Below are 21702 nucleotides of genomic sequence, written 5' to 3'. Positions count from 1 at the left end.
CTGAGTCAGTGACAGATTTATGACACGTCCAGCTGAGAGTAAGATTTTTGGGAGATACAGGGGGTAGAGGGGATAGTAGGGGTGGGAATGAATGGCTCCTTAAGACACAGATAGGCTGGTGGGCGGAGAGAGGAGGCTTCTCTCAAACCTAATTCCCTGCAAATTATAAGATTAGAAATCAACCCCATCCATGGAATGTGAGTCAGGCTTGTTTCCCTAGGATATACAGTGTAATAACTAGACCTCAGTAAGACCCGTTTTTTTTTGCTGTTTGGGCATTTTTTCCTGTGACAGTTTGTCTCTGTGTTTCCCCCTCCAGCTTTGATGTATTGTGATCAGCATACGCCTGTGGGATGTGACTGGGTCTGCGGATTATCAGGCCAAATACCCTCCAACTGGAAGGTGGAAATACTTCCCCTAATTTGTCTTTCAAAGCTTCGCTGCTCTTTTGAATGAAATCAATACACATTGACATCAAAGTGGTGGTTGTAGATCGACCCTGGATCAACACCTTGATAAAGGTGTGAAATGCACCAGGTTTATCCATGTAATCCTCTGTTAAGTGTATTCAGTCCATTCTTATTCTAACAGACGAGTTGTTTGCATGTGGGATTTATTAAGTAAAATAAGTCCTTTCGACTCGAATAAAACTTTGCACTCAGGACTCTTGTTTACGATTTGTTTTTATTTATTTATTTATATAAAGTGTTCATAAATAGAAACTCAAGTCTTTATACAAGTGGACATGAACAACAGGATAGAAAAAGTGCAAACAGAGGTTAAACAACTGCAACGTATAAAACGCATTCATGGGATTAAGGTTGTGTTCATTTGGGTCCACGGTGTCTCCGTCTGTAGCCGTGTCCGTCCGCAGCCTCCCTCCGGGCGCACACATGTTTCACCATGACCTGGGAGCAGTCCTCACAGTTCACCTTGCAGCACCAGTGGAATTTGCAGTTGCAGCTGCTCACCACCTCCGTGCGCCTCTCCTCCACCCTCAGGCCGCAGTCATGGCACAACCTGCGGCAGCTCCTCCTCTCCCACTGGGTCAGACCGTCCCCGTGCTGCAGGCACTCCCGGCCCTCGGTGCCATACAGGCCCAGGCTCACGTTCCTCCTGCAGTAGTCCGGGGAGTCCTCCAGGTAGATGAGCTCCGTCTTGTCGATGCTGCCGAACGCCTCCACGATGGGCCCGCGGCTGTCCGCGCTGTTGCCGGCCCGTATGCGCTTCTTGTCGATGTCAAGCTTCTGGGCCTGTCTGTGCTTCATCTTCAAGTAGTTCCCGGTCTCTCTGAAATCTGAGAGTTGCGTCCAGCAGGTTTGGACGCTGCAGCTCTCTGACATGCCATGACACCTGCAGATGCGCTTCATTGTTGCCTTCACAGCCTGTGGGAAATCAGAGACACTAAATCAAATGACTGCAGACCATTTCAAACTGTGCAGTGTCAGATGAGTGATTGTGGTGTTTGTGTGTGTGTGTGTGTGTAAGTGTAACTCACCAGTCGTCCGGCCTCGTTGTTGTGCAGGTTGACAGCAGCTCTGGAGTCCTGCCCTGTCTCCTGCGCATCCACGTACTGTTTGGAAACCCTCTCCCCGAAATCCACATTATCACTGCATCCACCCCACAACCAGCCACGACCACCTGCACACACACAATAATATAACTGAAAATCAAATCACCAACTTAAAAACCATAGAAGATAGCACAAACTGAAATCATATAATGAATCATATGATAATATGGATTTTAATCCTCACCAATTTTCCCGTTCTTAGACACATCACAGCCACAGTTGTCCAGGTCTCCCAGGCTGCAGTTCCTGGTCAGAGTGTACATGACCCCCGCTGCACTGATGGCTTGGATGAAGGAAGTCTCTCTGGTGGCTGTCCGAGGGAAAATGAACAGTCATATTTATCGAATGAAGGTCAAAGAAATGTTAAACTTTAATTAATTAGATTACCATAAAAAAAAATGTAAATACTGTAAATGTCAGAAAAATACACATTTGTCATGTTCGTATTGTGTAATTAATGTGATGCACATCTCTAATATACCTTATTGCATTTTCATGGAAGCGTATTCAGCCGGTGTTTACATAACATACTGTACATGTGTCCTTTGTATTATCCAAACAATAAGACACGTTTTACGCACGAATGTTTAGTTTATTTCCCTTTAACTTACTGACGCGCAAACATAGCTCACTAATCACCCTCCATATTTTCTGGAAATGAATTTTCTCAACCTACCGCGTCTCAGGCCCTTGAGCTGCGTGGCGCTGTCCGGACAGTTCCATTTATCCCACGCAAACTGTTGCTTGCACTCCTCAATCCCGCTCAGAGCGCCCACCTGCACGCTCCTGGCGTAGTTCAGATAGGCCTGCAGGGGAGGCAGTGACCGGTTACATTTTTTGATCGAAACACATTTAGAATCGTATGCTCAATCTTTCAGCGTAATATCAATTCTCTGTTTACCTTAGGCCCCGTCATAAGAAAGTTACTGGCCACCCTGAGACGATGGAGATAGAGGATAAAGAGGATCAGCCCATATTCAGCTTAAACAATATATATAAAAGATGCAAGCAAATATAAAGTATCTTACCAAGTGTGTCCTGGACAGAGTTTGCATAAAAGAGCAATCAGCCAAAGTAAGAATTGCATAATTTTCATCTGTTGGCCCCTCAACAGCAGAGAGATCCCGTTATTTTCACCCTGCGTTGAGAAACTTTCTCTCTTAATGAATGAAGGACATATGGGACCTTGTGCTTCCTCACTCTTGGTCCGAGGAAGCTCATTGGCTGACGGGTTCAGGAAACGCCTTTATGCGCACTTCAAAGGGGGCTATTATAGGGGACAGCTTATTTTCTACCCCTGTAGGATATGGCACCAGGGCACTAATACACAAATAACGGAATCACTGAAGAACCAGACGGAGTCAAACATATTTAAAAAATATTTATTCTATTTTAAGTACATAGGCCTACAAAATATTTAAAGTTTTAGACATCACAAAAGATAAACACAACAAATCCGAGAAATGACCCCCAAGCACCAACATTAACCCGTTAGCTCGCGTGGAAGCTTTTCTCTCATGATACATAGTTTGATTTATATACAAGATCAATTCATTATAGATAAAGTGCATTAAAAGGCTTCAGCAATGTGATAGTTGAAAATAACATTATTATAAATCTGTACAAAGCTTATTGGTGTCAATAATGTTGTGTTAGGTGTAAAGTGATGAGCATATTGACTCAGAAGTCTCTGTAACAAGTGGCGATCACTGACTGCGCCCACGGTGCCTGCGCCTCGTTTTATTATGTGGTTTCCTCCCGCTTTCTTGACGCGCGCAGTAATATTTGGTGACAGTTTGCGTGCATTTCTCGCACCTCACCGTGCAGCACCAATGGAACTTGCAGTTGCAGCTGCTGACGACCTCGATGAGCTTCTCCACCACCCGCAGGCCGCACTTGTAGCACAGCCGGCGGCAGCTCTTCCTCTCCCACTGGGACATGTTCTTGTTGCCCTTCAGACACTCCCGCCCCTCGGTGCCCGGGAAGCCCATGCTCCTGTTCTTGACGCAGTAGTCCGGGGAGTCCTCCTGGTAGATGAGCTCCGTGCGTGGGATTCCGCGAAAACCGTGCGTGATGGCTCCTCGGTTGTCCGCGCTGTTCCCGGCCCTCGCAGGCTTCTTGTCCATCTCCAGTTTCTTTGCGTTCTCGTGCTTCATCTTCAGATAGTTCCCAACCTCTCTGAAGTCGGCCAGCTGCATCCAGCAGGTCTGGATGCTGCAGCTCCCGGACACACCGTGACACTTGCAGGCTTTTCTCATTGTGCTTTTGACCGCCTGCAGAGATAGTGAGGGAAGAGAATGTTGTTATCAAACTTGCACAACCTTTCTTGTCTTTCCTAGCGTTTGTAAACATGTAACATTAGATATTTAGTATATCGATATTACAAAAAATATAAATTTTAATTAAATTAATGTCAAGTTTAAGAAACTCCGGTAACAGTAGAATGTTATATCTTACCAGTCTGCCTGCCTCATTGTTATGCAGGTTGACTGCTGCGCGCGAGTCATGCCCGTCTTCCAGCGCGTCCACGAACTGTTTGGAGATCTTCTCTCCAAACGCCGCATTATCACTGCAGCCTCCCCAAATCCATCCTCTGCCTCCTGGTGAATAGAAATAATCACTGTTATTCAATTCAAAAAAATCATTTAACTATTTCTAACAGTAAATAGACCCAGCTTGGAATTACCTGTCTGTCCAATTCTGGAGTCATCGCAGCCACAGTTGTCAAAATCCCCCATGCTGCAGTTCTTAGTGAGCGTGTACATCACTCCGGCCGAGCTGATGGCATGGACAAAAGAAGTCTCCCTTGTGGCTGCAATAGTTGAAAAAGAAAGCAAACCCAGATGATACACATTGCTGCAAAATTATATTTGCTGCCATAAATAGCTGCTCATAAACTGTGCGTAAAAGGCGCATAAACCATGCGGAAAGGCATTTTGGGAGACGAGTTCTATAATCATATTTGAGTATCTTGGCTCTTTTGTCTGTATATTTCAGCAGATAATTGAACTTAATGTTTGTGGCTCTTCTCCATGGAGGATTAGAGCGCGCGCTGAGTTCCAGCACCGTCTCTGCATTGAAGGATACGCTTCATGCGAGAGCGCATCAGCCAAGCTGCGCGGTGCTGGACTTCAACTGATCACCGCATCAACTCGCAGCACTATGTTATGCACATGATACAGATTAATAGATACAAATGTCTTACCACTTTTGAGGCCGTTGAGTGTGGATAATTGGAGCGTGCTCTCTGGGCAGTTCCACCTCTCCAGGGCGAACTGGTGTTTGCACTCTTGTATTCCACTCTGCGCACCCACTTGCACACTTCTGGCGTAGGTCAGAAAAGCCTTGAGAGAGAAAGCAGTTGGTTGTTAGTTGTATAAAAATATGCGTCTACATTTGCAAAGCACTTGATATATTTTCCCATGGATATTATAAGGACACAACGTGCCCAAAAAAGAAGAAAAAAAGGACAGGGATGAATTTACCTTTGGTCCAGTCATGAGGAAATTATTCACCGTCCTATAGAGGAAACAAAATATTCAGGTTTATCCCAGGTCACTAGGTCATCACGACACACACACTACGCTGTAGTATTTTGAATAAAATCTTCCAAAAGAGAACGACATACCAAGCTAATGCAAACTGAAAGTGACAGCAAATGCACAGAACCACAGCTGTGAGGAGATAGAAAGGTCCCATAGCAGCTGTATTCCAAGCGGACGCCTGCTTGCTCCTATCCAAGATGTGAATATGCCAAGAGAGAAGAAGGCAACTGAAGTTGTAGCCAGACCCCACGCTGATGATATTTATATGGCCTTGCCCCTTTGACTGACAGATTTGTCTTGCAGGTAACGTTTCACTGTGAAAAAAACGCCAACGTCGACATTGATTGCTGCATCGTATAGACAAATAGGAGCCGTCGGTGCATAAGTGCACTTCAAAGAAATTACGCAGACGGTTTAACAGCCCCTCATTTATTCATTCGCCCATTCATTCACCTGTCGTTCCCAGGCTTTAAGCCTTATACAAATCCCTATGAATGGAAACATATATCCCATGGATGAGTATACTGATGATGCGGTCATAGGAACATATAGGACAAATACAACATATCCCCAATCATTTAATTGTAAGGTTATTAAGGGCAAACACCACTGTGTCTCTAAAATATATCACCAAACGCTGGACACACTATATTATACTATTTTAATAAGGTATATTGGAAATTAGCCTCGAATCAATTGTGTGAGAGGATATGATGATTTCAGTGAAGCTGGCTTTTGCACAGAGGCCACAGACACTGCGCAACTCTGACTTCCCCAAACGGTCCCGCGCATTGCGCGTTCTGGCGCACTGAATACAGCACTGAGCCCTCATGTGTAGTTGGAAACGTTTGGGAAATGGCACCAGCGTCCCGGGGGGAAAGACGGTGACTGAGAAGCCATAAAGTCTTTCAGCGCCTGACAGTATATAGTCATGTAAATATTCCCTCACACATCGGCGACATTGGCGTCGTTGTGATAATAGGATAATAGATGTCTCCCCCAAGAAACAACATGGTGCGAAAACAGTCTGGAATTTACAAGAGCATAAACACATAAGAGCTTTAATGTTTCTGCCATTAAACAGTAAGTTGGTTTATTGGTGCGCTGTAAAATGTTTGTGCACGACGGGGTTTGACTTGCAGACTTGACAACAAGAAGTGATGGGTTTTCATATTGATCATGTGCGTAAAGGAAATCCAGGATCATCCAGCGTTTAATTAAGCTGATTATCTCATCATCAGCCGGTCACCATGTCAGTTTCAGCCATATACTATGATTTGAGACGATAGTGATTAACATTACAACTTTTTATTAAATAGCTCACATTAGTCAAATCCCCCATTTAGCCACTCAAAATCCCTGAACACAACAATTCCACTCAGCGCCGTGGACAATAGGCGGACGACGGGGCAAGGTCCGTGGTGAAGTGGAGGTGAGGATAATCCCCACTAATTACATATCACCCATATTCACTCTGCATTATGAGTGAAACCTAGAGCCCCTCATCACCTGGCCGGGAAATAATACGGAGCGATTAAAAATCAATCTGGGACGCTTCATAATTTGTCCTTGAGTGACTATTTTAATGGGTTAAATGAGCTAATAACGTGCAAACAATAGCAGCCTCTGCAGCGGGGCGTGTTTCTGCACTGGTCTGCTAAGCATCGAAACTCTCACCAAGTGGGCTGTTAGGTTGCATTCAGAGAAATAGGTTTATTTTCACATCGTTAATTCCAAGATGATCAGGAAAAGAGGGCTCAACTGTGAAAATATTAATTAAATTTAAATCTTATGTCATAATTAAAAAATCAGTACCAACAATGCAAACGCTCCATGCAGATTTTACCCAAATTCCACTTTTCCATGATGTGAATTCCAGCACAGCCTCAAAGCTGACAGTCCTGTCGTCGGGGGTCAGGCCCTTTTGTGAGTTTCACGGCGCTTACAATAACATGAGGTTAAACATGCAGGTTAATTAAATTGTTGTAACAGACATTTCGGACACGTCGAGGTGCGCTGATGCGTGATTTATGGCAGCGCAGAGTGCGAGAAATGGAGCAGTAAAGGCGCAGGAGGTGACAGTTTTGACAGAGTGGAGGGAGGGTGGCAGGTCTGGTGACGCCAGTCAGTCACACCAGCAGCCAGCGAGCTAGAGATTCAGGCCCATAAATGATCAGTAGAGTGATCTGTTGGTGTTCGATTTAAAATAAACGGATAAGCTGTAATAAATAATTTAAAAACGACATATTATTGTATTATCAGTATTTATTATATTTATCTCTGTATGTTTGACTGTAAAGTTTATGAAGCACAGTGATATATATTATTTATTATTCCTTGGTGGTGCAGCTTTTTTTCGGTTTAAATTTTTTTTTAAATATTTTATTTTGACACAATTGTTACAATGGAGTTATTGATGATGGCGAGGGGAAGGCTACAATGGAGACTGCTTTTACTACTGTTTAATCCGCAGTTCTCCATTCATATGTAATTGATTAATAGGTCAACATGATGTCAGAAAATAGTGAAAGCTCCAGTAGCTCATGAGTCCAATGTGACATCTTCAGATTACCTGTCTTGGCCAAACCAGTTCAACACTTAAAACTACTTTATTTACAGGAATAATCAGAAATGTTCAATACGACACCACCGCACCTTTGGAGTTTCTACTTGCAAAATGACCCAAGTGATAAAAAAAAGATAAAATAATGATTCATAGTTATCATTCCAGCTCCGGTGCAAAATGAAAACCCACGAGGTAAGCCAGCTCGATTATTGTTGATCCAATTTCACAAGAGAACATGGAACTACTTTTCATAAGGATTTTGAGTACTTGAAACATGCATTGTACAGCTATGTAGTTCATTTATTAAAATGTAGGATTAGTTCTCTGTTTATATGCATAGAATTATGTGTATGATTTTAGCCAATCCTCATGGAGCTAATTATTATTTAATTGATCATGATTGTTATTATTGTTAAGGTATAAAACAATATGTATCGAAGCCATTATATAATATGAAACCTGCTTGTGTTTTAAACTTTGACATCTCTGCACAATTCAGGGGAAAACTTAAAGTGATGACGTCTATGGCTTTGGATGGGACCCCATATCTGACATGTGACACGTGTGTAGCAGACAGTCTACATGAATCATCAGAATTGTTTTGTTTAATCCGTGGCTCGCTCGATTTGTGTGAGTGTGCATGTGTGTGTGTGTGTGTGTGTGTGTGTCTGTGTGTGGGTGTGGGTGTGTGTGTGTGTGTGTGTCTGGGTGTGTCTGTGTGGGGGGGGTGGGTGGGTGTGTCTGTCTGGGTGTGTGTCTGGGTGTATTATAGGGTCTGTCATTTGTACATCATAGACATATAGGAGACAGAGAAGTACACAGAATCGACTGGTTCCACGTCTTCATATTTATTTCATAAAGAAAAGTAAAAAGTTTGTTAAGAAAACATCCCACATGATTAAAGTCAGATTGCTCCCATGTGTGTAGATTCCCCCCCCCCCCCCCCCCCCCCCCCCCACACTTCAGCCTGGATGCCGGCCTTACTCTCCCTCTCTTTCTGTGCTACATCATAACACCACCTCCTATTTTGGCAATTTGGGGAGACGTGTAAGCTGTAGGCTGACGGCGCAAGACAAGCACCCAGGCTAAAGCTTTTTTCCAGCTGAGTGGCGAGAGAGCCCCCTTGTGAGGGTGCCATATACCATTACAGCACCCCAGGGAGCTCCACGGCACCCATACATTTTTTTCTGAAGACAAAGTAAAGTGATTGAAATACTGTGATAATCAAAACAAAGTGCTTTTTTTGCTGTGGCATCTCAGCGTTCTTTTCTTCGTGTGCTCAGAAGTCAAGGTGTGGCATCGCCTTTCCTCTCTTGCTCGATGGCTGAAAGAGACGAGAAGAGGATAGTGTTGGTCAGCGGACCCATGTTCAGTGAAAATGTTTTGGAGGGAGGGAGGGAGGGAGGGAGAGAGGGAGAGAGGGAGGGGATGCTGATTTCAGGGTTGCTGCAACATCAGCAACGTGCTGATGTTGCAGCAACGTGGCGTCTTTTCGCTGCTTGCTGAGCATGTGGTCATTTGGGCGGCAAGGGATGTGATGAGGAGCTACTGACAGGAAAATAGATATAGGATTAAACATCATTCATAAATGAAGGAGGGACACTCACTCTCTTTGGTGGGCAGAGGGTTTTTCTCTTTCGTCTCCGTCTTCTTCAGCTTTGCCTTGTCGAAACTGGCGATCTCAGTCATATCAGGCTTGTCAGACATTTTGGCTGTGAAAGATGAGAATGATACCTGAGCACATGGGGTTGACCTTTCCTGTCAGACATTTGTCTGATAATGCAGCATGAAATAACAAAGGAGTGTATCAAATCTGTGTTAGATTTGGTCTGTAAATGTTAAGGTGATCAAAAGCTCTGTCAGAAATCGAGATGGCTCTGGCTGGTTTATCCAATGATCTTTTTCAAGCAGCTGCACTTAAAGGGTGTGGCTACGACCGATGCAGCTCAGACACGTCCACATGGCTGCCTGTGAATGGTGGCTGCCTCCCACACATGCTCCATCTTCGCTACAAAATGGCTATGCAGCTAACATGTGCCTGTTTCTTTCAGGCTGTCTCTTCATTCTTTTGTCTTTGCTTTTCCCTCTCTGTGAGAATTAAGTCTTTGTTCTCTTCCTCTGCATCCTCTCCCTCTCCACCTTTTCTCTCTCTCTCCCTCTCCCTCTGCATCCACCCCTGCAGCCTCCTGGATGGGGGCGATGCTCCACTGGCTCCTCTGCAGTCATAATCCTGACCTAGCCTCAGGTCTTTTACTCGTCTGTCTTGCACAGTCTGGGCCGGTCACGCCTGTTTGAACCACCGCTCTGCAAAGAGGCTGCTGTGCAACTGGGACAAACCCTCAGTAGCCTGCAGCCGGTCATTTGCAAACCAAGCAGCTGTAAAATCATTCTCACCAGTTTGAATTTATAAAGGGGCCTAATAAAATCAGTTTCACATAGAAAATAGTCACGCTGGGCTCATGGCCAGATTTCGGAGGTTTTCTTTTTCTTGGAAAGAGGCATGGCGAATCAATTCTCGATTATTTTGAGCAGCAAATGGTGCCTGCTGTGCATCCACCTCCTCCAAGCCTTGACATGAACAACAGTAATCAGAATCTGATCTTTCTTAATTCACAGGTAAACCTATTCATCTAAACATCTGCTCGATTGTTTCTTTATCACAACCACCATCATCATCATCCGCAGCATTCGTCTTTCAAAACATTCTACTGCTATCATCAGCAGTCAGTAGCTCCTCATCCAGCCACACCCCAATCCTTTGTCTGACTCCCAGAAAAACACAGTCCAGAGACAGACACACAGACACCAACAGACGAAGGACAGACTGAAGCACGGATGAGTCTTTCTTACCGGTGTTCCACGAAGCCAGTGGGCTAAAAATCCACCAGGAGAGGAGAGCGAGCAGGGAGGGATAGAGCCGCAGAGATGGAGAAGGGAGAGCGATGCGGAAGCTGAGTGAATCTGCCGGTGTGTGCACGCCTGCCTGCATCCAGGGTGTGGGTATAAGAGGGAGGGAGGGGGCGGCAGAGAGAGAGGGAGAGATGGTAGAGAGAGAATAACTGAGAGCTTGGTCAGCCTTCCTCCCTGTCATCAATATTAATATTCTCAGGGGAAGAGACTAGAGGGAAGGAGCCCCAGATAGGAAACAGCTGTGCCGTGTAGATCATCTCATTTAGATTATGTTAAATTATTCAGGTAATAGATTGTTATCATTATCATATAGTGTTTTTGCTGAGTAGGCATAAATAGCATGAGATGGCAGAAAAAGACGATTTCGCCCATTTGTCATCGTACTGACCAGTACAAGAATCCACATATACTGTGAAGTGTGCTTGTCCATAGTCTTTGCATCCTGCTGAGTGTCAAAATGCGAAGTATGGTGTCAGTATGTGAAGTGTTGTGAGTATTTAATAGAGTTGCACATAGATAGCACTGCACAAGAGTCTCTTTATATATTATAAGGTTTATTTTTACCAGGACGAGCACATGGCATGGACCAGTGCCACATACCACAGCTTTTATAGCCTGAGCTTGTTTGCAGTGTTCGTCCTTAAAAGGGCCTTCATACAGACAACACAAGACGAAAACACACACATACACACAACAGCATGAAAACAATTAAACATGATGTTCAAACATAATGAAGTTAATCCTGTTTTCTCTATATGAATTTATCATGTGTATAGTTATTCTATGTCATGCTGAAAAGTCATGGGTATTTATATAAATAAAGAATGTGGCATGTTCATTCTTCCAGAGTTTTACATTGCAGAAAGCCCTATTTATATTCGTAATGTTTTCTTTTTAATATGGAGCAATATATAGCACGGGCTGCTGTCGGACACCACAGCATTTATAGCACTAGCGGATGCTTCTCCTTAGAAGGGCTTTTGTAAATATACACAACATTTAACATTTCCGCAAAACGGAACAAAACACAGTGACACACAAAATTGACCCTGAGATTAATGTAAATAATTTTCAAGCAAAAAATATTAAAGAAGAACTTCATTCAATCTCTCAAATGTGAATATTTTCTGCTTTAGTCAAACAAAACAATCACATATCACATTGAGTTCAGGAATTTGTATTAGGGATATTTTCATCCTATTCTGGTGTTTTATTAATGAATCACTTAATTTTGAAGTAATAATAGAACAAATAATCAAATATGATAAAGATTACAAAATAATAGTAAATGTTAGTTGCAGCTCTATCGACTTCTATTACCTTATAATTGGTATATACACTGTCAGTAATAATTATAGTAACAGTTATTGCATTATAGCCTTTTATTGTCAAATGTTCACCACACAATGTAATTCGTACTTTGCTATCGTTAACATTGACACAGAAATAAAAAAAAAAAAAAAAAAAATGAAATCAAACACACAATTAAAGATTTAACAAGTGAACAATACACACATTTGGCAGCATTTTAGCTGATAATAGTGTGTGTGACAGTGGTTTTTAGCATTAATTTGTCACAAACTGATCAAGCGGCTCTTGATTACATCAGGCTCTAATAAAGCTGTGATGTGTGGAGCTCCTGGTCCGTCCCTGACATCATGAAGCCTGCTGCTCTTCCCTCTTTAGTCTTCCTCAGAGGTGCAGTTACGGGCTGCTGATGCCAACCCACTGAGGACATGCATCTCACAGCAGACGGCTCATCTCAGAATAGAGATGATGAGTCAACATGACCTCAACCTCTGAAATGATCCAGTGAGCCAAGTGAGTGGGTGCCCATTAATCCCTGTGTTAATGCGTCGCTTCATATTCCTGGATGACTTGGGGTTTTACTGGACTACACCCCACGTCATGATGAGGTCAGTCGTTTTTGTGAGTGCTCTGCAAAGAAACCTGCATCGCCACCTGCTGGCTGAAGTGTGGAACTGCTTCGTTGAGAAGCGGCCATTGAGCACGTGGGCCTCACAAACAAGATGAGTAATCACATGCTGCCTTGTTACACTTGAACTCGACAAAAGGTTCGCTAAATGCTACACACAACACCTAATCATCCGGGCTAACCTATATGTCTCGACCCAGTGGAGCTAATTATATTTCACCGCTCTGCAAATCACTCACTGACTCAGCCTTTCAGACCCGTCCCCATTGAGCGGTTTGTTTCTTTGTAAGGTTGTGTGGGTGTGGGGAGGAGGGGGTAGATCTTTGACCTTCTCTAAATTTGAGCCGAGCCCTCCTATTAACCTTTCTGTTGGGAATGTTAGCATATCTGAGGCTCGGAGAGGAGAAAGGTCATACTCTGCAGCCAAATGACCTGTCGGAAAAAATCTTACGGCCTGCTGCTCGTCAGCGGATGGCAATCGACCAGTAAACCTTTTCCTGGGATCAAGTATCTGCTGTTTGACAGTGTGGGGAGTAACGGTGGTGTCAGGAACGACCATGCACTTTGAGGCGCTGTCAGCTGCAGGATGGCAGCCCTTTGCAGTTTAAGATGTTTCTAAAGATGCATGGATAATTGTTATAGTCATTAAATGTTGTGGAGGCTTTGTTGGTGCACAGTAAAGAGTCATGCTCAAATGTGGTGTAAACACTGGATGGCAGCACAGGACTGTTTAACTTTTTCTGGTTGAGCGCCGCAATGAGGTGAACAGTCTCTAAGTGACCACCAGGGTGAGCTCATTCCCCAGTATATCATCATAACTGCCTGTAACAGCTTGAATCCTAATATCATGTTCCTGTATTTCAAATAACTGGACAAAGAGATCCAGATATTGTTGTTTCAAGTAAATTAACATTTATTGTTTTTCATATGGAAACAAAAAATGCAATGTCCTTCTTGCACTGCACTCGTGTCTCTGATCTGTTGGCATGTTTTCTCTATACTTTTTAATTCATGTTAAAAATGAACAGGTTACAGACGATATGAGGATTTTTCTTTCTGTATTTACAAAGTGACTTAATAAGTTCGGACCTTGTTTAGTATTCAGGTGCAGGTCTCTGTGGGGTTTGTGTTTAATGCACATTGGCCAGTGTGGAAGTTTAATTGTATAGTTTGACATTTTGGGAGATGCGCTTTAATAGGTTAATCTATACATGTATGGATTTATTGCCAGGTGCTTTGTTGAGCCCAGGAAGAGTCACAATTGTGCTCATGATTTAGGATCTTGTGTTTAATTAATAATGTGTCCTCTTCAGTGTAACCTACACATCACCTTGATGTTATTAGTCTGTTATTGCATGTTCTTGTCAACATGGATCACTTGGATTTAACCTGGTTTTTACTTTTGAAAATGCTCTGCTTTTCCCCACATGGATAAACATACTCTAAATGTGGACGCTTAATTTATAGAATAACACACTCTCAAGAAATAGCCAATTAAATAACTGCCTGTGAAACCACGACTCCCCTTTTCAAAATCGAGATAAAGTGTCGGTTCTTTGTCTTCGCAGGATTTTGTGACCTTTTGAGCAGAAGCAGGCTCTTCTTCTGTCCAGTCTTTATGATAAGATATGCTAAGCTAATCCGCTCAATGGCTGCAGCTTCATAGTGTTCACACATGGGAGTTGTGTATCAGTGTTTCCATTTCATTCTGGTCAAGGAAGCGACTGCGGCCCAAATGTCAAACTATTCCTTCAACCATCAATTCTCCTCTTTCTTTAATTTGACCTCTGCAAAGGAGGGTGTCAACCGTGTCCGTTTGTTTGTTGGTTTGTAAACAAGGTTACGCAAAAACTACTGGACGGGATACCACGGTGGTGTGCACCAGGGGGCGGATCCAGGGCTATTTTTCACTTTCTTTCACATTGCGAGGTAGGGCGTTTTCCCACATTTTTGTTTATTTCTCAGAGGATAATTCATGCATCCTGATGAAAGAATCTGACTGATATTTATGAGTGTGGGCAATTGGGTGCAGGTCCAAATAAAAATCTAGATCTAGTGAATTTAAATGTGGTTTCATTAATGGACTGTTGGGCCTTGGTGGAGGTATGTGCTATTCTAGTTTCCCTCCTCGGACACAGAGCGTTTGCTGCACTCTATAAGGGAAACTCGTGAATCGTTAACAGGCTTAGACACATCTCAATGCTCACTTTCCATCAGCTTACGTTACTTTCCATTATCCGAATTGACAGAAGATGAGTTGAAGTGTTTGCACTGGAGTGGGCTACGAGACATTGTTATTCCAAAAGTAAAACTTGTGGCTGAAGTGTAATTACCCACCACATTCACACAAATGAAATCCTGCCCGGCACTTTTAATCAGCCTTAAACCAACAGAATGGACGACGTCTAACTCTGATATGCAGCGGCCTGAGCCAATGTGTCTTTTTATTTTGTCACTTTTAGTAAGAGCACTGACTTATCTCTCAAATAAATCTGATTAGTCTGTATTCACGGAAGAATTAGCTGTTCAAGAAAACGGATCAGATGAACAGTGGAGTCGGTTTTTAGGAGAGTTGCCTTAAACCAGCAGAAAGGAAGAAGGCTAACTTCTCCCACTGTGTAAGATGGGTTAGGAAAGTGCACAAGACCAGATAAGAACACTCCCTCCGTTCGGCATCTCTTCACAACTAATGATGCAGTGTTTGATTGGTGTCCCCATGTGTTCTATCAGCAGGCCAATGAGCAGCAAGTATCTTGGCGTGGAGGAGTTATCTCACCTAGCCAGCTGGAGGACAGTGACAGAGATGAAAAGAGGAGGACAGAAGCGGCGGAGAGGGAGGAGAGGAGATGGAGACTGAGATGAGGGACGAGGAAGCGGGAAAGAGAGAGAGAGGGAGAGATAGATGGAAGATTAGAGCGCTGCTATAAATACAAAACACGTTTGTGATGCATCTTATCAGGTATCAGAGAGTAATGTGTGTGTGTGTGTGTGTGTGTGTGTGTGTGTGTGTGTGTGTTTAGGGCTTTGTTTGCGAATCTGAACACATCAGAGTAAATATCCTACATACATCTTCTCTCAACAGCCTCCCTCCCTCCTCTCCTTCCTCTGGGGTTTCCTACTCTTTCTCTCAGGGATGAATTGCCATACATTAAGCTCGTGCACAAGTGAGGGCCTGAAAGGATTATGCAAATGATCAATCCTTCTTTTAATTAAATGAGCAAACGAGGGGCAAGACAAACAGATTCTCTTGTTTGTTCAAATCAAACACAAAAGCAGTATGAAAAGTGATCTCTTGCCTTGAGGAGAACAAAACTGGTAAGTTGTTACAGTAAGAAGTTAGTAAAAAAAAGTGTGTTGAGGATGGGTTCCAATGATGTCCCTAAGTTTAAGTTGGTCAGTGTCTCTCTTCAGGATCTGATGTCAGCTATTTCTGTGTTGAGTCGTGATTTGTTTTCCAGATAAACATGTGGTTATTGTTCATGTAATATTTCCAAAATTTCTTAATTCTCCGTTTCAATGTACGTCTGAATATCAGATTTTGGGTTATTTCCACCAAACGTCACACAGTGTAGCAAGTTTGTCTCATTTGGTGCAGTCATGTTGCCAGACTGTAAATCCAACTCTCTGACATCCACAGGCCTGTCAAACACATAAGACATAAATCCAAAAGTACAAGGACATGCAAATGAACAGTAGAGGGAGCTGAAATGGCACAATTTAACAGCAGCTCATAACACAACAGCATGAGGAGTAGAACAGCATGACACACTGATCTAACACTGATCATCTGTATTACATAGTAATAAACATTTTGGCAGTGGAAAAGAGGAAAATAGCTAGAAAGCAGCACGTCACTCAGTAGGCCGCTAACTTCTGCTAACACCCGACAGTCCCTGAATGAAACCTCATTTAAATTCACTAGATCCGGATTTTTATTTAGTAGCAGACAGACAAAAAAGCCAAATGCGTACAAAAACACGACCTCCTTGGCGTAGGTAATAAATGTACACAGATATAGTAATGGATTACCGTGAGTGTAAAGGAAGTAAGGTGGGTGAATGTGGAGCAGGTCTGTTGGTATTTGAGCACACAGACACATCATGTGCAGGGAAATACATATTGGATGTCAAACACCTCTCCAGCTGTCGGCCCATAGCTTTTTAGTATCCTTCATTTGTCTTTCTCAGTGCTCTGCTAGTAGCCATCATTCATTGTTGATAATGAGCCCAGGCCCACTGCTTTCCATTTTAAACAGTTGCAAACTTCACGTTTACATAGTAGTGTATGAAGTACCAATATACAATGAGAGATTCAGAGTTGGTTATAGTAACAGAGATGTGACTTTGGGGACGGTGCGTTGCAGGCTAAACTAGCCGGGAGCTAGCACCGGCCAACACTTAACATTCAGCTTTAAAACGCTGTTCACAGCTTCTGCTTAATTCACCTGGGATCGTAAAAACCGCTCAGCACATGAATGTTTAATACCGTGTAACTTAAGTCTCGCTTGTGCGATACATTTTTTTAAACCTCCGGCCAAAGGCCTGCTGCAGAAACATTACAAATCCACCCAAATGGCCATTAAAGTTTTAAACAAAATTAACACAAGCCAGCTGCTCGAGTCCATTTGCAGTCGTCAAACAATGTGTCTTCGCTGTTTCCTGCCAGGACGGTGCCACAATCCGACCGGCTTATAAATGCTAAAACAGAACTTGTGTGTCAGGACTTTTCAGCAGCAAATCTTTTTGTTTTGAAGGATGTCTTTATCTCCTATAGAGAAACACAGATGGGATAATGCTCAGCAGCTGATCGCCATCGTCGTCTTTAAGGGTCCCTCTGCTCTCACCTCCGGGGAGCAGCCTGTGCTGAGGAATATTCACCATCCTCACACATTACTGTATATGCCACTATATGTTATGTATATTACAATTTACATCTCTACACCATAAGGAGAGTGGGGGCCTGCCTCGTTCCACACATGCTCCTTTCTCTCTCCAAGCAATAACCAAGGTCAGGTTATAGATAAAGGACCAACCAACAGAGCATTGTAGTGTCTACGCACATGGACGTTCATATCTAACTCAGATTCCCAGACAGAGATGCACCAACTCCAACTCTTGTGTGTATTTCACCAGTGGCAAGACGTAAGGACACAATGGGATTTAGGAATACATACTTTCGGCTTAACTATCCAATAGGATGCCAACACCTACATGTACCATAGAGAGTGACAGCAATTCTAGCCTTTCATGGATTTGCTGTTGGAATGAGTGACGCAGGGTGAGGGAGATAGATGGGGATGCTGTGGGAGACATCTTCAGACTTGCGTTTGACAATTGCTCATGTCACTCTGTTAGAGTTTGTATATTGTTCCACCTTCTGGTCTCCTTGATGCATCAAGTCTACATTAAATTCTTCTGCATAACACATCAGTTGCTGGCTGAGTTCTCCTTTCACCAACGTCCAGAGAACTTCCATAGCAGCGCGAGTCGAGTCTCAGTATCTCTGCCGTGCAACTGGTATTGATCGGTCTTCCAGCTCAATCAGTTTCCTTGTTATTTCGGCGACTGACAGTTGTGTTGACGCAGACACAAGCTGAGCCTTTGCTTTGAAGTCCTTCGTTAAGCTCAAAGTACTTCATGCTTCCCTGCCGTACAAGATCGACCTGTCAATGGCCAGCAATCATGCAGTCCTTCTTGAACGTATACAGTAAGAGGGCTATTAGTGGTTTACTGTAACTTTACATAAAGGCAGCGTGGGCCGTGTGAGTCATACTGGCTTTTCAAAAGTGAGGGCATCTGGTCATTTATAACATAACTGTCTAAAACGTCTAGAGCGGTGACGTGAGAAAGCCCTACGTCTCCACATCTCTGGAACAGGTCACGTTGGACAGAAATAGAACCAGAGAGGAGACTAATTGGAGACCTGACTTTATCACCGGAAGAGAAAATACATATTTATGCAACAGTTATGCATAGTGAGCCGCAGTTCCGGAAAAAAATAAATAGAAAAAACACGGACTTATATAAAGCAGCGTTAACAAGTTGTTCTAAATCATTCCAGCGCAGTCTGAAAGTCTGTTTGATTTGGGCAAGGCAAGGCAATTTTATTTATAAAGCACAGTTCGTACACAGAGGTAGAATAACAGTGAAATAACACACAGTGAAAGTAAAGTAACACACACGCTCACACACACTTTTATGCAGAAACACACACGCTCTGTGGGCTTCTGTCTCGTTCTCATCCTCTATTCAAAAGGAGCTGTGGATCAATAAGATGAGGCCAGGGTTCTTGTTACCTTGACAATGAGGAGTTGAATAAAGGACGCGTTAGTATGTGTGTGTGTGTGTGTGTGTGTGTGTGTGTGCGTGCGTGTGCGTGTGTGTGTGTGTTTGAATGTATTCAGGTTTGAAAGAACAAAAAAAGATTTAAAAAAAAGAAGACACCACATGCACACAATTCCACCTTGCTCATTCCCCCTTCTTTTTCAAAACAATATGTTCTCCTCTTTTTAGGGGCCTCCTGTCCACTCATGCGACCTGAGGACTTGTCTAAATAGGTGGAATCGAGCCACGACAGTTGACCGAAAGTGAGTCTGTGGAAACGCGGGAGGCAGGCGATGGAGAACAGAGCGACGGAGCCTTTTATTATTCACCTTTTTCTGCAGCGGCGGCGGAAACAATAACAAACCTGGTTTTGTTTTTGCCGTTGCAGCTCCACACCGGGTGGATACAAGGTGACATCTGTTCAGGAATCCCTGCTCATTCACCTGAAAGGCTTCGGCGCTCTCTCTTCTGAAATAGAGAGATTAAAAAAACAACTCCCTGTCACTGCTTTAGGATTAAAAAACATACACAACACCGTGTGTGCGCGTGCGTGCGTGCGGCTGCGTCATTGTCGGCACAATATGCTGCACGTTATCTCCACACAGCCACCTGTTTATATGAAGGGAGTCAACAAACATCATATGAATTCCAATAAGGCTCGCCCTCGGAGCACACGCACTTTATCGTCATGACGCTCGAGCTGCTCACTGTAATCTAAATCCGTTATTTGAAAGCTGTGTGTGTGTGTGTGTGCGTGTGTGTGTGTGTGTGTGTGTGTGTGTGAGAGTGTAAGAGAGACAGGCGGAAGGTAGAAAGGTAGATTAATTCTGACAGTTCTCAATAGTCTGAGGGTTATTTTGCAGAGTGAGGTTAAGATAATGGGTCTTTAGTATCAACGAGCGATTGATCGCAGAGTTAATTAGCCAGAACCGTGGTCATCAGGAAACTGACAGCTGGATCAGCGATTTGAGGGGACATGTTGAAAACGATATCCTGACTTCCCAGTCTTGTGCTTCTGCTTTTTCTCCAGGAAAATATATAATGTGCTGTCACGGCCCAAAGTTTCAACATTCTTTTACTAACTAAAGACAAGAAGAAAAAAACTCTTCTGCAGCACTTGAAACATTTGAATATTCACCTCACATGCGGCTTCCATTTTCAGGGAGGAAATAAGACTTTTAAACTGGAAACGTGTTGAGAATTAAAGCTGCTAATCCCGAGGATTAATACAATTGAGTTTGCTGGATTTTGGTAATGCCCTGTTTCCTAAAGCTTTGCCCATTAGGCACCTGCTGCTGTCACACTCTGATGGCTTCACAGGAAATTGTCTGGTTTTAGGAGGGCGAGCGTATGGCAGGGCATTTTGAACTGAAACACAGGAAAAAGAACTCTCACCCTCAACACACACACTTACACAAAGACGGGGATTTTTTTGTTGTTGCCGTTCTTGTCCTTTTGGCTTCATGAGCCCAATTACCAGCTTCTCTGTGTGTGTGTGTGTGTGTGCGTGTGTGTGTGTGTGTGTGTGCATGCGTGTGTGTAAATATGGGTCTACGTGTCTGCAGGCAGGTGAGTCAGCAGACCCTGACAGTCAGATTTCATGCACCATAGGCTGTGCCACAAAACACACACACTCTTTCTTGGAGTGATGGGGAGGTGGGGGGGGTATGATTGGCCCACAGCTCCTCTGGGAAGCAAACATGATGATTTAGAGGAGCTGGTTGTGACGGAGCCGCTGGCCGCTGATGAGCGTTCCTCCTCACCTCACCTCCTTCAAGCAACTTGAGATAAAAACTGCAGCTTCTGAACTGCTCGGTCGCTGACAATAGGAAAACACACTCGCCAGTTAGAACAGAGGGAGTCTCAGGTAAATACTTTCAGCAATTATGGGATATTAGGATAGAAAAGGTATTATTTTCCCATAGTTTCAAATAATAAGCAATGCATTCAATTCAATTTGAACCTCATCCCAAAGTACATTGTAGAAATTACGTGGTTCTGACAAATCGAACCGATTCCATTTTTGTTATTTGGATAACACTTCTGTCAGATATTATTATTCATTCTCCATGATATGACGTGCAGTCCACACATTCTGAGGTGGTTTTGGTGTCAAGATTTTTCCATCCATCGTGTTCTTTTCTCGTTTATTTGCATGAAGGAGTTTCCTAATTTTCTGATAGGGCAACAGGCAATGAAACATCAGAGTGACAGTGCATTTTAGAGACAGGCCCCCATCAGAGTACAATACACAGTCTGCTGCACCTCATTTCAAAACATTGGTGAAATCACTATTAGTTTAAAAAAAAATTGTAATTTAAATTGAAGTTCAAATTTTGAATAAAAACAGAACAGCCCTGTTGTATCAGAGAGGGAAGTAAGTTTTCAAAACTCTTTGAAGCCTGATATTTCACATGAATTTGACAATAGTTTCACACAGTTACTTCCCTTCAGATTGTATAAAATTGTTTCATAAAATAGTTCTTTCATTTAATTCCCGTCAGGAACTGTTTTTTACTTTCATTCACTCAGTGCAGTGGTGGGATGGTCTGCACTGATTCATTGTGCCAGTGCATTCAGTGTGAACTCACCACAGAGAGCTGTGGCTGTGGTGGAGATTGTTTTGTTACATGTGTAGTTAGGAGTATTGAAACAGGGTGGACCAAAGAGGGAATTGTTTGAGGCCCCGAGCTGACAGGGGCCGAGAACAGCCGATAGTGTGAGTGCACAGCAATGACAGTTTTGTGAGTTCTAAAATTGACTGTTTAGTTGAAGACTCAAACGTTTATATTTTCAATGGGCCTGGCACAGATGTGGGGGTTTGCTCTTAAACTTGACTGTTTACTTTT

The 21702-nt window shown here is 43.3% G+C and overlaps 3 protein-coding genes across 3 annotated transcripts; all 3 read right to left on the bottom strand.

The window, feature by feature from the left end:
• Window positions 1-827: 827 nt before the first annotated feature.
• LOC128446244 (protein Wnt-8-like) lies at window positions 828-2669 on the bottom strand. The gene is made up of 6 exons (XM_053429238.1): window positions 2602-2669; window positions 2475-2508; window positions 2250-2379; window positions 1758-1883; window positions 1499-1641; window positions 828-1385 (listed from the first exon to the last, which is right to left on the bottom strand). Exons 1-6 carry the CDS (start codon window positions 2667-2669, stop codon window positions 828-830), a joined length of 1059 nt encoding a protein of 352 aa, XP_053285213.1.
• A 610-nt stretch (window positions 2670-3279) lies between these two features.
• Window positions 3280-5272, bottom strand: LOC128446236 (protein Wnt-8a-like). Its single transcript, XM_053429231.1, has 6 exons — window positions 5202-5272; window positions 5059-5092; window positions 4779-4917; window positions 4260-4385; window positions 4031-4173; window positions 3280-3846 (listed from the first exon to the last, which is right to left on the bottom strand). Exons 1-6 carry the CDS (start codon window positions 5270-5272, stop codon window positions 3280-3282), a joined length of 1080 nt encoding a protein of 359 aa, XP_053285206.1.
• Window positions 5273-8663: 3391 nt separating this feature from the next.
• tmsb2 (thymosin beta 2) lies at window positions 8664-10663 on the bottom strand. Its single transcript, XM_053429151.1, has 3 exons — window positions 10535-10663; window positions 9292-9396; window positions 8664-9008 (listed from the first exon to the last, which is right to left on the bottom strand). The coding sequence occupies exons 2-3, from the start codon at window positions 9389-9391 to the stop codon at window positions 8971-8973; spliced, it is 138 nt and encodes a 45-aa protein (XP_053285126.1). The 5' UTR covers window positions 9392-9396; window positions 10535-10663; the 3' UTR covers window positions 8664-8970.
• Window positions 10664-21702: the final 11039 nt, after the last annotated feature.

The sequence above is a fragment of the Pleuronectes platessa genome, chromosome 8 (genome assembly GCF_947347685.1).
Source record: "Pleuronectes platessa chromosome 8, fPlePla1.1, whole genome shotgun sequence".
NCBI lineage: Eukaryota > Metazoa > Chordata > Actinopteri > Pleuronectiformes > Pleuronectidae > Pleuronectes > Pleuronectes platessa.
The sequence above is the reverse complement of the archived record's forward strand: the minus strand, read 5'-3'. Positions and strand labels throughout refer to the sequence as shown.

What these genes read in the sequence shown, in the direction of transcription:
- LOC128446244 (XM_053429238.1), bottom strand. Translation starts at nt 2,669, where the DNA reads ATGAAAATTATGCAATTCTTACTTTGGCTGATTGCTCTTTTATGCAAA. An exon ending in CTCTGTCCAGGACACACTTG is followed by an intron (nt 2,509 to 2,601) that starts GTAAGATACTTT and finishes CCATCGTCTCAG; the next exon opens with GGTGGCCAGTAACTTTCTTA. An exon ending in GTCTAAGAACGGGAAAATTG is followed by an intron (nt 1,642 to 1,757) that starts GTGAGGATTAAA and finishes GTGTGTGTGCAG; the next exon opens with GTGGTCGTGGCTGGTTGTGG.
- LOC128446236 (XM_053429231.1), bottom strand. Translation starts at nt 5,272, where the DNA reads ATGGGACCTTTCTATCTCCTCACAGCTGTGGTTCTGTGCATTTGCTGT. An exon ending in ACTCAACGGCCTCAAAAGTG is followed by an intron (nt 4,386 to 4,778) that starts GTAAGACATTTG and finishes CAACTATTGCAG; the next exon opens with CCACAAGGGAGACTTCTTTT. An exon ending in CTCCAGAATTGGACAGACAG is followed by an intron (nt 4,174 to 4,259) that starts GTAATTCCAAGC and finishes TCTATTCACCAG; the next exon opens with GAGGCAGAGGATGGATTTGG.
- tmsb2 (XM_053429151.1), bottom strand. Translation starts at nt 9,391, where the DNA reads ATGTCTGACAAGCCTGATATGACTGAGATCGCCAGTTTCGACAAGGCA. An exon ending in CCCTCTGCCCACCAAAGAGA is followed by an intron (nt 9,009 to 9,291) that starts GTGAGTGTCCCT and finishes CGTCTCTTTCAG; the next exon opens with CCATCGAGCAAGAGAGGAAA.